This window comes from Dreissena polymorpha, chromosome 6 (assembly GCF_020536995.1).
Source record: "Dreissena polymorpha isolate Duluth1 chromosome 6, UMN_Dpol_1.0, whole genome shotgun sequence".
In the NCBI taxonomy this organism is placed as follows: Eukaryota; Metazoa; Mollusca; class Bivalvia; order Myida; family Dreissenidae; genus Dreissena; species Dreissena polymorpha.
In genome coordinates this window covers 56,876,626-56,892,056 of record NC_068360.1, presented here as the reverse complement: position 1 = coordinate 56,892,056, position 15,431 = coordinate 56,876,626, and the positions used below count along the sequence as shown (strand labels likewise).

At 34.2% G+C, this 15,431-nt stretch overlaps 2 protein-coding genes across 3 annotated transcripts in view; one reads left to right on the top strand and one right to left on the bottom strand.

Annotated features, from left to right (window-relative positions):
* LOC127833498 (inositol 1,4,5-trisphosphate receptor type 2-like) overlaps window positions 1-13,370 on the top strand; it is a 183,782-nt gene extending 170,412 nt beyond the window's left edge. Inside the window, exons 63-69 of the mRNA XM_052358786.1 lie at window positions 672-795; window positions 1,603-1,778; window positions 3,068-3,217; window positions 3,988-4,065; window positions 5,816-5,935; window positions 7,370-7,504; window positions 8,618-13,370. Of these exons, the coding sequence (XP_052214746.1) occupies window positions 672-795; window positions 1,603-1,778; window positions 3,068-3,217; window positions 3,988-4,065; window positions 5,816-5,935; window positions 7,370-7,504; window positions 8,618-8,716 (882 nt within the window). The 3' untranslated portion in view covers window positions 8,717-13,370. The remainder of the gene's footprint in view (window positions 1-671; window positions 796-1,602; window positions 1,779-3,067; window positions 3,218-3,987; window positions 4,066-5,815; window positions 5,936-7,369; window positions 7,505-8,617) is intronic.
* The window catches only part of LOC127833488 (aldehyde dehydrogenase, mitochondrial-like), a 315,090-nt gene that overhangs the window by 100,632 nt on the left and 199,027 nt on the right, over window positions 1-15,431 (bottom strand). The gene's annotated exons all lie outside the window — the stretch shown is intronic.

The following is a 15,431-nucleotide window of genomic DNA, read 5'->3' as shown; positions in this document are numbered from 1 at the left end:
TCTAACGGTACTGTATTGTTGTATTTTTTATTATATAAATGTTATAAATGTATAAAGGCATATCAACAACTACGCGTTACACACCGGTCTTAATAACAATAACACAGTGACGTCACCATCTATGTTTATAATGCTTACACTGAAAACACGTGGCTTGTATCTAGTAACGGAAGTAGTAATGTTTTATTTGAGGTTAAAAGATCAAGTGTATTTCGGATAGGCTATCAAACTTTTGCAATTAACGATGCGAAACAAAAAAAAACGTACCAAAAATGCAAATGTCTATAAATATCACTACATTTTATACATGTCCCGGAAAATCGGCAAAAGTCCCAGACAATTTAACTCAATGTCCCGGAATAGGTCTGAAAAATTATGGCATGTATGATTTAAGTTGTTTTTAATACATATCATAACAAGATTAAATGTTTACTTGATGTAAGTCTTCGTATTGAATGACAAAATGCACGTATCAGATAGATGTTTACGTCTGTATATTCTTTGAAACAAATAAGTTTGACCTCATCAAAATGACAAAAATAAACCTTGCTTTATGCAATGGTACATTTATTTAAGTAGAACATATTGCGTGTTAATCTGATCTGCCATTACTTGCTGACAAACATGGATCTGATAATGTGATATGAGGCACTTCTCTGGTTGTGTTTCAGATATTCCTGGGCTGTTCCATAGCGGGCACAATCACAGAGGGATATTTCTTTGCATTCCACCTGTTGCACATCACCGTGATGAACCAGCTGCTAAAGCGCGTCATACAGGCCGTCACAACCAATGGTATATATTAACAATATCAAGGCCAAGTGAGAATCTGGTAAACGTACATCCAAAAATTAGGTCACCAGGTCAAATTTTAGAAAAACGTTAAAATTCTAGGGGCCACATGAATGACGCAATCTAGATTAAACTAAGACTGTTTGACAATATCAAGGCAAAGTATGAATCTTGGGCACATGCGTTCCTAACCCTTTGCATGCTGGGAAATGTGTCGTCTGCTAAAATGTTGTTTGCTGTATTTTAAAAAATTAGTATTTACTTCGATTTTTTTTCAAAGAATACTATCAGAATAGCAAACAGTTTGGATCCTGATGAGACGCCACGTTTTGTGGCGTCTCATCTGGATCCAAACTGTTTGCAAAGGCCTTCAAAATTTGGTTCCAGCACTGAAAGGGTTAAACTAGGTTGCCAGGTGGAATCTGTGTTCTAAAACTAGGTTGCCAGGTGGAATCTTTGACAGAGATAAGCTCATAGTACAACAACCAACACAATCTGAACAGCAAATGGTGTAGAACTAAATTGTTTTAGTGAAAGGGACCGTTAACCATTTCTTGCTCAGAAGCAAAATCAGAATTGATATAGTAGTATGTAACCATCATAAAACCAGAACAGCTTGCAAGTAACTGGCAGGCTTTTCAGGTTTATGCTGTTTACTGCTCATCAGTATCTTAGGGTTGAAAATGAAAGGTCTTTAATTTAATTTGAGAATTGAAATACAACATTCAAAATGCTTGTCTGAGTGGTAAAGGGTAAAAAAAACAACAAATATTTGACAACAATTACAACAAATAGTGTGTTTTCTTTCAGGTCTATCCCTTTGTTTAGTAGCCCTGCTTGGTCTGGCGATATTCTACATCTATGCCTTGCTTCTCTTTGCCTTCTACTCACCAATATGGACAAGGGAAGATGGGAAACATTGCCAGACAGTGTACGAGTGCTATGTTTCTGTCATACACCACGGTCTGGCCGACAGCGTTTACAATGTATGTATAAAACATGGCATTTGTAGTATTAGCTCATGACTTGTATTTGCTGGCTTGTATTGTCCAGAGTCTCCACATATAACCTTACATCACTTATTTTGCTGGCATCTTATATGCACAACTTATTAATTGTTATTTAATGGGCATGGCACCTTGTCAGTTTATTATCCCATGCAAAAGGTGGAGTGATATAGTTTTGGCGTTGTGAGTTTGTCAGTCCATATGTCCGTCAATCTGTCAAAAATTTGTTAGGGCTATATCTCAGAAACTATAGAATATTTCAATTTGAAATATGTATAGATATAAATGTGGTGAAGGAAGGAGATATCAATTCAACAAATTTGCTTGTTTATATCTAAATTAAAGCTTATATTTCATCTAGTTGATAAAATTCAAACATGGAAACATTTACATACATGGTAATCATATTCTGACCCGAATTTATACCTGCATTAAATAAACACTTAATTGTACCAGATAATAATACAGACTAGACAAGCATTCCTATCAATAAGAATTGAATATTAAAAAAAATATCATCTTTTGAATGGTATGCAATAATGATTACTTTTGTGTGAAATTATTTTAAACACAAATAAGAGTGTTTTGCTTCTTCTGCAATCAAACAATTATATATTTCATAATCTGTCAACAAGCACTGAAAATTCCAAAGTTTGAAACGCAAACAAACAAAATCCTAGTCTACACTGTTCAAATGCACGGGATGTGTTATTTATCAAATCCAAAACCTCTTAAACTGTCTGCCCTTTAAATCATTAAAAGGTGGATTAAGGGTGCACACACAATTTCATTTACACGTTTTCTATTTTTCAACACGTTTACATTTTAGTTTAATTTCTAGATATATGTACTAATTACGGTTTCAGCAGTTATTTTAACACTAAACAAATTATAACCGGTAATATTTTAAGTGATGTCAGCGTTTTATTTACATTTCACAGGAAAATGATTTTTCTACATGTTGGGTATCCCAACAGTGCTGTTTAACAGTTTCCAATTACATTTTCAAGATGTAAATCCAAATTGTTATTGCATAATTATGATCAAAATAAAATATTTTCTGATATTTACTTTTTCTTTTTTGTCTGCCTATGATAGGATGGAAATGTGATTTTGAATCAATCTTAAATCTAATTTTATTACCTGTGTATTTGCACTCCATAAAATGGTAAAAATGGCTATTTCAGTGCTGAAGCTGATTTGTTATTGACAGTAATAACAATATCCAATTTTGAAATAAATAATACAATCAAATAACACTTTTTCAGCAATTTACCGGACATTATGGTAACGACTTTCCTAAAGCCGTTGGGGTGACATTCTTCGATGTATCATTCTTTATCATCATCACCACGATTGGACTGAACATCATCTTTGGTATCATTGTGGATACCTTCTCACAGCTCAGAGATTCAAAGGTAAGGCTGGGAACCAATATAAGTCAACATTTTGTTTCTTTAAATATGAAGAGCTCTTACCAAGTAAGACTGGGAACCATTTAGTCAACATTTTGTTTCTTGTAATATGAAGAGCTCTTTCTTTGTCAAGCTGGCAACCAATTAGTAAAATTCTGGTTCTTTAAATATGAGGAGCTCTTTCAAGGAAAGGCTGGGAACCGATTAGATAACATTCTAGCTCTTTAAATATGTAGAGCTCTTTTAAGGTAAGGCTGGGAAGCAATTAGTCAAAATTTTGTTTCTTTAAATATGAAGACCTCTTTCAAGGTAAAGCCAAAAACCGAGTAGTCAATATTGTGTTCCTTTAAATATACAGAACTCTTTCAGGGTAAGACTGGGAACCAATTGGTAAAAAAAATGTTTTAAATTAGTTTTGTTCTTGGAAATCTGGCCGTCAAAAATACATGAGCTTTATATGTAATCCTAGATAAGCCTGTCCAGTCAACGCATGAAATTAAACTGCCATGTACTTCTTAGTAAGAGGAATGTGTGCGTGTGTGTGTGTAGGGGGTCATATTCTATGGCAGGAATCCATTTCTTTACATATGATGATGGGTTATGTGACTGTCTTCTATGGCAGGAATCCATTTCTTTACATTTGATGATGGGTTATGTTACTGTCATAACAAAATCTAACATGTTTTTTATTTATAAGAACAATGACAAGTTATTATTTCTGTTGTTGACACAAAGTGTTGTTGTGGTACCATATTTTACTGTGTACATTTCAGTGGGAAATTGACAAAGACATGCAGACGAATTGTTTCATCTGCAGTAGAGAAAGTTACGACTTTGAGAGACATGGAGGGGTAAGAATTTTATCTATCACACCATATAAGAGTGGCAACTTCAGAGCACAAATTTGAATGGTTCATTAACCCATACATTAGATGCCAGTGCAGGAAGTATTATTAATGGTTTCTTAAAAAATATGCTTACCTTCTATATTCCTCACATGTGTTCTTTAAACCCTAAACAATAAAGATATTACTCATCAGAACTAAAATATATTCTCTTGAAAGATCCAGTACTTGGTGTCCAGGAAAGAAGCTCAAGAATGATCCTTTTGTCTCAAAACAGATAATTGAACTACTGCAAAATAAATATTATTTGTAGGACATTAATTTTTATGCTCTCCCAAAAAAAATTTTGGGGGGAGCATATACTCGCCGCTTCGTCTGTCCGTCCGTCCGTGCACAATTTTTGTCCGGGCTATTTCTAAGCAACTAATGACTGGAATTCAATCAAACTTTTTGGGAAGCTTCACTACCAAGAGAAGATGTGCATATTATCAGCCGGTTCTGGTCGGATGATTTTTCACAGAGTAATGGCCCTTTAAAATTTTCCAATAACTGTAGATCTGGTGCTATTCTTGTCCGGGCTATTTCTCAGCAACTAATGACTGGAATTCAATGAAACTTTATGGGAAGCTTCACTACCAAGAGGAGATGTGCATATTATCAGCCGGTTCTTGTCGGATGATTTTTCACAGAGTTATGGCCCTTTGAAATTGTCCATTGTACATATAGTGCAATTCTTGTCCGAGCTATTTCTCAGCAACTTATTACGGGAATTCAATGAAACTTTATGGGAAGCTTCACTACCAACAGGAGATGTGCATATTATCAGCCGGTTATGGTCGGATGATTTTTCACAGAGTTATGGCCCTTTGAAATTTTCTATAAACTGTACATATAGTGCAATTCTTGTCCAGGCTATTTCTCCCCAACTACTGACTGGAATTCAATGAAGCTTTATGGGAAGCTTAACTACCTTGAGGAGATGCGGATTTGTTATTTGTGGGTTCTGGTTAGATGATTTATTTAGAGAGGTATGGCCCTTTGAAATTTTTAAGTTGCTAAACCATCCATCGTATTATTTTGTCCAAAGTTATGCCCCTCAAGATGTTTCCTTTTTATCTGAATATATAGTGCAATTTTGTGACAAAAAAAAACTTTGGGGAGCATCAACCGTCTCCTACAGTTTCTTGTTGAAGATTGTCTGGGTTGACCTATCCACTAATTTTACTAAAACACATCAGAAACGGACCAATGCAAATTCCTCTTTTTTTTTTACCAAAATCAGAAATCCATGAAATTAAGTAACCACAAAAACTTACTTTTGAAATCCATTCAATTGTATGATTAAGAATGAAAATTATTAACTATTTCTCCTCTTTCCCCACCCGACCCCCTCTCTCTGATTGTATCTGTCACCCGTATCATTGAGTGCTAACCTGTATTGAGTGTTCACTGTTAAACTTGCACTGCTTTGAGCTTTCAAACATTCACCCCTTTATCTTAAACCAACAGTTTTGATTGGTATCCAGAATCATTTCAAACAGTCGTCCCTCCTTGAGCCAACAGTTATAGCTGGTTCGGAAACAGCATCTTAGGCTGATACCTGAATGTAAACTTTGGTTTATACAGTCATCCCCTCTCCAACATTTTTTATTGTTTCCTGTCCCCTTTGTGACAACAGTATATTGTTTTCCTGTACAGGGCTTTTTTAAGCACACCTATCGCCTATTTGATGACTGTATTTGTTTGCCTACAACAGGGATTCTTCAAGCACACTAAAGAAGAGCATTACCAGTGGGCTTACCTGTTCTTCTTCATCCATCTGGACGAAACACGGCCTAACGACTACTCAGCCCTCGAGCTGTATGTCTTCAAAATGGTGAGATTTCTAATGATAGACAGTATGAGTCTTTGTTAACAAAATAGTGACTATTTTAATTATAGACAGTATTACTCTATGTCTACAAAAGCTTTGTAATGATAGAAAGTATGGCTCTATGTGTACGAAATGGTAACATTTGTAATGACAGACAGTATGACTCTATGTCTAAAATATGGTAAGATTTGTAATGATCGACAGCATGGCTTTGTTTCAACAAAATAGTTATTTTTCTAATGAAAGACAGTATGGTTCTATGTCTACAAAATGGTATTCTAATGAAAGGCAGTATGGTTCTATATCTACAAAATGGTATTCTTTGTAATGGTAATTTACAAGACACTTCTCATGATTCCTTTTCTCAGAAGCTCAACCATTTTATGGCAAAAATATTAAATGCCTAAACAACTTTCAAGTGAATTTACAGTAGATTACTGTAGCACTGTTTAGGACTAAAGAACCATGTATGGGCGAAGCATTTTGTTAGACCCATCTTTACTAAAAAAATCCCCTGACACTACATTATAATGACCTTTGCTCTTATTTACAAAGCTGCTTAGTACTGAACGAAATTCCTTAAATTCAGTCTCTTAAGAATTTTGTAGTTAGGTCATTTTACATTAACATGTTTAAAATTATTGAGTAATACTGAAATAAGAAAATTCACCTGCTCGCACGAAGTAAACTAGGTCTAATTACATATATAGAAGCCGCATTTATTAATCAATCTTGACGAAACTTGGTAAGAATGTTTATCTTGACAATATCTAGACACAATTCGAATCTGAGTTACATTTGTCCAAAAACTACATCCCCAGTTGAAATCTTAGAACAACATTGTTTTCACTTTAGAAGCCACATTAATCTTGACAATTGAAAGGCTCAGTGTCAATCAAGGTCATGTGTGTCTGAAGTCAAGGTCAGCTGGTCAAATCTTAGAAAACCTAGTAACCAGTCTAGAAGCCATATTTATGACACAATCTTGATGAAACTTTGTGAAAATGTTTATATTGACATTATCTTAGGCTAGTTTAAATCTGGGTCACAAAACGAGGTCACCATCTGAAATCTGAGAACAAACTTATGACTGTTCTTGAAGCCACACTAATGACCCAATATTGATGGAACAAGATAAGAATGTTAATCTTGACAATATCATGGTCATGTTTCAATATAGGTCAAGTGGGATGGTAACCTTGGTCGCCAGGTGAAGTCTTTAACAATTGATATTCATTTAATTTAGTTGAAGGTTTCCATACAGGTCGGACCTCAAAGACCTCGTGAAGAGGCCGGTAGGATCTGTAAATAAACTATGATTTAAAAAAAAAAAGAAGGTTTCCAGGGCATATTTGCCCTCTTGCTGTTCTTGTGTAAGCACAAAACATTTGAGTCCTCTTCACAAATGTATTGTGATTGTTAAAATTTCCCTTACAGCTGATGGAGAAGAACTATGACTTCTTCCCAACCAATCGGGCACTCAGTCTAGAGAAGGAAGAGGACACAAATGAGCAGAGAATGGAGCATCTGCAGCAGCAGATTGACTACCTGGTCACAAAGATGAAAGACCAGGTATGTGACTTGCTATTAGTCCATAATGTGTAGATTTATTAGACTCAGGGATTTCACAGGGTTGACAAAGTTGTTGCCACTAATATGTGTTGCTTTAAATAAGTACGAGCCAATGTTTGTCGATGTTAATAATCAGACTACCTTGTAACAAATATGAAAGATCAGGTATGTGGTCCTCTGGGTCCATAATGTGTAGATTTATTAGACTCAGGGGTTGCACTGGGTTAGAAAATGTTGTTGCCACTAATTTGTGTTGCTTTAAATAAGTTCGAGCTAATGTTTGTTGATGTTAATAATAAGACTACCTTGTCACAAATATGAAAGGTCAGGAATGCGTCTTTCTCTGGGCTGATGTTGTGTAGATTAATTGAGCCCTGTTCTGGGAAAACTGGGCTAATTGCATTGCGCAAAGTGCCATTCCAGATAAGTATGTGCAGTTGGCACTGGCTAGTCTGCCACTACACTTTTTTGCCTTCACTGTATTTTCACTAAGTAGAGGCTTTTTTTAAACAAAACAATTACCCATATGCAATCAACCCAGTTTTCCCAGAATTAGGCTCAATTTGTGGTGCTTGGGTATATATAGATTAAATGAATATGCATCCATTTACAGCGCTCTTCATAACCATTGAAGAAACAAGTTATAGTACTCTTTAAACCTGGGCAAAAGGAGTTACATAGAAATCAAGAGCTATTATTTGTTTGCTTTCATGGATATATCAACAAAAATATTCTCAGTAATGAGAGCCTGTTTATATGTTTATGAGCACTTTATGACCGATTTGTTTTTTGAAAGAGGTGTTTTTATGACTATTTTGTTTATGGGGCTGGGGTGTATTGAATTGCATATATTGGTGTTGAAATACCAGTTTAAAGCTTGACTATTGAAGGAATATTGAATTTTATGAATTTGAATTGAAAAGTAAATGGGGTAAAAATGAAGACAAAATGACAAATGCTAACTTGCTAGCAATTTGGGTTTTGGTGAACAATGTGTGACAAAAGCACATGTTAAGGGTACTTTTTAGCTTTCCAGTATTTTGGCATCAAATTGTGTTGAAAGAAAAATCACATGGAAGAGTGACTTATGAGTAAATTGTTGAATGTTTTCAGGAGGCGGAATTATTGAGAGAAAGGGAGAAGGCCAAGCAGCAAGAATGGGAAAGAACCCACAGAAAATCAGAGGGCAGAATTGATGGCAAGAAATCATAAAACATGGCTACACACCACTTTTGATTTTGTGGGAGATCTTTAAGACTTTAAAATAAAATAAGTACAGCCAATTTATGATAGAACAAGATAAATTTATATATAGTCATGAATGTATAAGCATATGTCTTTTTTTTCTCCATTGATTGATGTGGGTTGCTTTATTTTGCTCAATTTTGCTCTATTGATGTTTTTGATGTTTTCATCTAAAATTTCACATTTTGCAAGTGTGTGTTCCACGTTTCAAGCCATCTCCCATTTTTAGAGTGGCAACTAGCCATATAAAAGAGAAAAAAATACTAGGGGGAAAACTTTTGAAATGTTGAGGAAATTTGACATTAATTTAGAGATTTAAGAGATTTCTGCAATTGTATTAACTTACAATAAAGCAATTTAATAAAATCAAAGTTGTTTTAAGTAAAATGTAAATAAATTGAATCAAATGTAGAAAAATGGGGATAAATTTAACTAGGATTTAAATATAATTGTGAATGTGACTAGAATAGTAGTTAGAGAAATGTCTGGGGAACTTGATTAAGAAAACTCTGAGTGGCAATCCTTCTTACATTTTATTGTTATGAGATTTACTTGTCATAGTTTAATCTTGTAGATGAATGTTGTAGTGCCTTTATTGACAGTTTTTATATGACATATGCTTGTCTTTTTTTACAATCCAAATTGTCAAAAGACTTTTATCAAATGGGACAAAACATAATCTCTGTATTTTACGTATACTTAAATACAAGTACATGTATTTAAGTATAAAGATATGGCTTTTGTCAGAATGTAAATGTACTGCTTATTGCCATCTTTTTGTCTGTGATATTTTATTTACATGAGAATTTTGCATGACATACTAACAATAATTTGAAGAAAAAATGTTTGTTTGCTTCTCAAAATGTATATTGATATTAATTATAATTGTCGAATTGTTTAAATACATGTTTGCTTTTTACGTTTTTGTAAAATATAGTTATTGTATCTATTTATATTTCATTGTTCCATTGTCTGTGATACACTGTTTTTGTTTACTTCATATTATGAACATTGGGAAAAAGTGATAAATATAATAATGTTTTTAGCTCTTCTGACCTGATTGCTCAGGTGAGCTTTTGTGACTGGTCTTTGTCCGTCAGCTGTCTGTCCGTCCACATTTGTTCGTAAACACTCTAGAGGCCACAGTTTTTGTCCAATCTTCATGAAACTTGGTCAGAAGGTTTGTCCCAATGAAATCTCGGTCGAGTTCGAAACTGGGTTGTGCCGGTTCAAAAACTAGGTAACTAGGTCAAAAAAAGGAAAAAACTTGTAAACACTGTAGAAGTTACATTTCATGCCCAATCTTCATGTAACTTTGTCAAAATGTTTGTCTTAATGATATGTTGGTTGAGTTCAAAAGTGGTTCCAGTCCGTTGAAAAACATGGCCGCCAGTGGGCAGGGCAGTTTTCCTTATTTTGCTACAGAAAAACCTTGTAAACACTCTATAAATCACCATTTTTTGCCCAATCATAATGAAAGTTGGTCAAAACATTGGTTTTATTGATATCTCGGACGAGTTTGAAAATGGTCCAGATCGGTGAGAAAACATGGCAGCCAGTGGGCGGGGCATTTTTCTCTATATGTATATAGTGAAAACATGTGAACCCTCTAGAAGTCACATTTTTGGCCCAATTTTCATGAAATTTGGTCAGAACATTTGTTTTCTTGATATGAGAGTTGAGTTCGAAAATGGTTCCGGACAGTTGAATAACAGGGCTGCTTGGGGGGGGGGGCAGTTTTCTTATATTTATATAGTAAAAAAAGCTTGTGAACACTCTAGAAGTCTCATTTATTATCCTATCATCATGAAACTTGGTGAAAAGATTGGTTTTATGTATATCTCAGATGAGTTTGCAAATGGTCCCGATCTGTCAAAAAACATGGCTACCAGGGGGGGGGGGGACAGTTTTTCTTGTGTGACTAGAGAGAAACCATGTGATCGAACACTATAGAAGTCACATTTTTCATGATATTTATTTTTGTAAGCAAAGTTTGATGTTTGGTAAGGGGGGTCAACTCAAAATATAGGTCACCAGGTCAAATCTTACAAAAACAAAAACACTCCATACGCCAGAGTTTTTGTTCAATAATGATGAAACTTGACCAGGATGTTTTTCTGGACAATATTTAGGTCAAGTTTGATGTTTGGTAAAGATTGAATGAACCGACTCCTCTCAGGTGAGCGAACTAGGGCCATCTTGGCCCTCTTGTTATGTATTGCACTATGCCATATATGTGTTTTCCGGACTTTTCTTACTACGGAAAAAATGGGATAAATTAATAAAGGGCAATGACACATATGGATGTTAAAAATTTGACATAAATGATGTGATGTTATAATGCTCTTTTGTCCGATAAGGAAATTGGCTTTAATATGAAATAACAAGAATGATTATATAAAGGTGTTGAGCTCAAAAGTCAGGTTTATAGATTATTTTATAAATGTCCCTGTTTTTACTTTTAAAAATATTGACATGTATGACTTACATTAGATAAAAAGATCAATACTGGACCTTGGGACCATGCTAAAAAATGAAGCAAGGTCTGGATATAAATGGATCTGTCATGTATGTATGATTACTCTGGTAAATGGACATTAACCCTTTGTATATAAGCCCCTTTGTCTTATAATTCATAAGCAGACAAAAAATACATAAATATTTCTGTTTATTCTGAATATATGGAAATTGTTATCTTGTTCAAGTCTTCCTGTCCACTTTGCTACTTTGACACCTTCCATGTTGAATATTAATTTAAAAAAAAAACACTCTCTAGCAACTTGAGGCATTTACAAGCTTCATAAGTCATTTAATATTCTACCACATGTTAAAATGTATAAAATATATGAAAGAGAATCAAATTTAATTTGAATGGTTAAGCATCAAGTATGGACTGAGTCATATGATAAAACTAAGTTATCTTTTCATGGAAAAGAATCATTGCAGCTCAAGCACAGTTTACATGTGAAACTATGACAATCACAGTTGCTTATGATATTGTCTTTAAATAAATGAAGAATTGAACAAGCTGCATGATGTATTGTCCCAGTGAGTAATTTTATTGTATTTGGACTATTATCACATACATTTCAATGTTTATATAACTAGCTCAAGTTTAAATAAAGCATACATGCCAAACGTGTAGAAATTGTCCCGCTGTCCCGGAAATCTGTCAAATGTCCAGGAATTTACAAAATCCATTTATACATGTACCTTATCTTAGGCTTAACTGCACCTCGAATCTGTGTATATCTGCAGCGTCTCCATGACAATGCCTACCCGAATAGGCAGACTATGCTACGTGTCAAAATAGATCAATTAACAGGGGTCCTGTTATCGTAAAGAAAGGTTGATATTGTCCCGTTTTTGTAGAAAAAACTATCTTTATGTATTTACTATCTTTATGTATTTACATTCAGTTTTAAAATACATTTATGTACATATGTTTTGTTTTGCAAGTTATGGTATTGTGAAAGTGGTTTATATGTCATTTTGTTCATTTTGAGCAATATTTACTGATTGTGCACATTTTTCTGTATTCTAATTTCTGCATCATTATATATTTTTATGGCCCCCTGCAAAGAAAAAGGGGTGTACTGTTTTACTGGATGTCGGTCTGTCGGTTGACCAATTCCTTTCCGATCAATAACTCGTCAACCAATTGACCGATTGGCTTGATACTTCACAAGTGCATTGGCCTTGCACAGTAGATGAATCCTATTAAAATTGGGGTCACTAGGTCAAAGGTCACTGTCACAATAAGTGTGAATATTGTTTCCGATCAATAACACGTCAACCAATTGACTGATTGGCATGATACTTCACATGTGCATTGGCCTTGGACAGTATATGACCTTTATTCAAATTTGGGTCACTAGTTCAAAGCCTTTTTGATGTGGTTTCTGCAAAGTGATGTATAAAGATGTGTATAAAGTTTTTACGTATTGGTTTGTTACAATTACAATTTTGCATTGTAACATTACTGGTGTTTATCATTAGAGTGCTTCTTGATTTCACGAATGTATGTTATACAGCAACTGTAATTTTACAAAGAATTAAAAAAATATTGATGTAGTTCAACAACATGAAGCTCATGACTTGTCAATTTCTCAATTTCAAAATTGTTGCTTAGCTTTTGGTTACAAACGTTTTGTTTGAATAAAGTAATAAGTTTGTATTTTCATTTTCATTTTATTTGCATTCAATGCACATACAGTTGGTTGATTCTTATTTTTATCAACCCTGCTTAATAAAGTATTAGTGTTCTGCTTTAAGCGCTCTAAATGCATGTTTCTTGTGATTTCATTTCTTGTTGTCAGTTAACATCGGTTTATTTATATCCAACAGCATACGAAAGTTGTAGAAAGTAATTGAACCAAAATTTATAATTCTATATCAGAGACGTAGTTAACATGTAAGATGTGTTTTATCAAAATTCTTTATCGCATAGACTGTGACATCTAAACCAGAATAGCCGTTCAGTTAAATGTCATCAAAGAATGAGTATTTTGTTGTTGTTTATTTAATTTTATAATAAATAAAAATGTTGGCCAAAATTATATGTGATGATTTTCACAGTTAACTAAATCAGTTGTGTTTTTTTAAATAAAAATATATGGTTTTCATTGTTGTTATTATTTACTATATTGTTGTCGGGATGGGGAAAGTGTATTGGGTGCAGTTTAGAGCATGAAAATACAGTGAGCTTTTGCATATAGGTGAATATTTATGGAACCAGCTTGCAATTGTTGAGTGTATGGGTGTGCATTGATGTGTTCATGTTCGCTTTCATGCGTTAGTCGTCTTTTTTTTGGACTTTTAATTTTATCTTTTCCAAATGTGATATTGACTTGTCAAATCACAGTCTTATTATGTCAAACAGTAGTCTTGTCGAAATGTGGTGTTTACTTGTAAAAGCACAGTCTTATTATGTCAAACCTTTGTGTTATTTTGTCCAAATCTGGACATAATAGGACTGTATTTTGACAAGTCAACATCACATTTGAACATGATAACACGACTGTTTGACATAATAAGACTGTATTTTGACAAGTCAACACCACGTATTGACAAAATATTACGACGGTTTGACATCATAAGACACCTTCTAAAGAAGAAAGAAAGAAATGTAACAACGTAAGACAGCTACGGCGTTCCATACTGTTTGCTGATCGTCATCGTATGAGTATGAACACTGTACATGCCCGATAAGTAAGTACGTTGCATTTTAACCATTTTAACGCCCATCTTCAAAAATGTCAGTTAAGCATGAAGACTATGGAAAGCGGTTTGACGCATAATCCCAAGAAATTAGGTTTTTCATGAGAACCTAGGTCCTCATTCTGAGAACTTAGGTTCTTACCAGAACTTATGATCCCAAATGAAATCTTGGGTTCTCATGAAAACTTAGGATATCCGAGAGAACGACGCGAAAAGCTGTCGAGAACCTAGCTAGGTTCTTGTGAAAACCTTGGATATCAAACAAACTTTGATTCTCAGAATCAGAACCTAGGTTCTAATGAAAAAACTGGTTTCTTGGGATTTTATAAACCTAGTTTCTCATTAGAACCTAGGTTGTCATAAAAAACCTAGTTTCTCATGAGAACCTAGGTTATCATGAAAAACCTGTTTTTTGGGGGGGATTTCATAACCTTAGTTTCTCATGAGAACCTAGGTTCTCATGAAAAACCTAGTTTCTCATGAGAACCTAGGATCTCATGAAAAAGCTGGTTTCTTGGGATTATACAACAGGCATAAGCCGTCGGTGAAGGCCTCTTGTTCATATGTACGAAGTTTTCCGTGCATGGGTGTTCTTGAGAAATGAAATAAGTGAAGTAATCGGTCTACATTGGTCTGAACACATGAATAAAAAATTAAACTGTTTATGAAATACATCTTTAATTGTAAATATTATTTTGAGACTAAAAGTTGAAACAAATTCAGATCAATCGATACATAATTCATTGTAACCGCATTAAATGAGTTTCAGATATTCAGTTCCCTTGTTCGGAAGTAGTAGAAGTAGTAGTAGTAGCAGTAGTAGTAGTAGAAGTAGTAGTAGTAGTAGTAGTAGTAGTAATAGTAGTAGTAGTAGTAGTAGTAGTAGTAGTAGTAGTAGTAGTAGTAGTAGTAGAAGTAAGAAGTAAGAAGTAGTAGTAGTAGTAGTAGTAGTAGTAGTAGTAGTAGTAGCAGTAGCAGTAGTAGTAGTAGTAGTAGTAGTAGTGGTAAGTAGTAGTAGTAGTAGTAGTAGTAGTAGTAGTAGTAGTAGTAGTAGTAGTAGTAGTAGCAGTTGCAGTAGTAGTAGTAGTAGTTAACAGTTTTTATTTGAATAAATTCGTCGTCGATGTTGGTATGGTATAAAAAGTTATATGGAGTTGTTGTTCGTTTACCATGTCCTGAGCATTACGCTGACGCCGACACCGACAAAAGTTGTAGCAATATAGATAAGATAGTTCTGTGAACATTAAAGCTGAAAATAGTAACATTAGGTTCCACTCAAAAGCAGCTGATCTCAACATGGTAAATATTTACGGTACGTTATTTGAAAATGGATTGATACATTCTGAAGTTTAAATATGGAAAATCTGTTTTAGGTAAATAAGTTTAAGACACGAGTTTGCATTCGACAATTAGACATTTCTTTTTAAATTAGACGATGATAAACGAAGGTTCAGTCCGTACA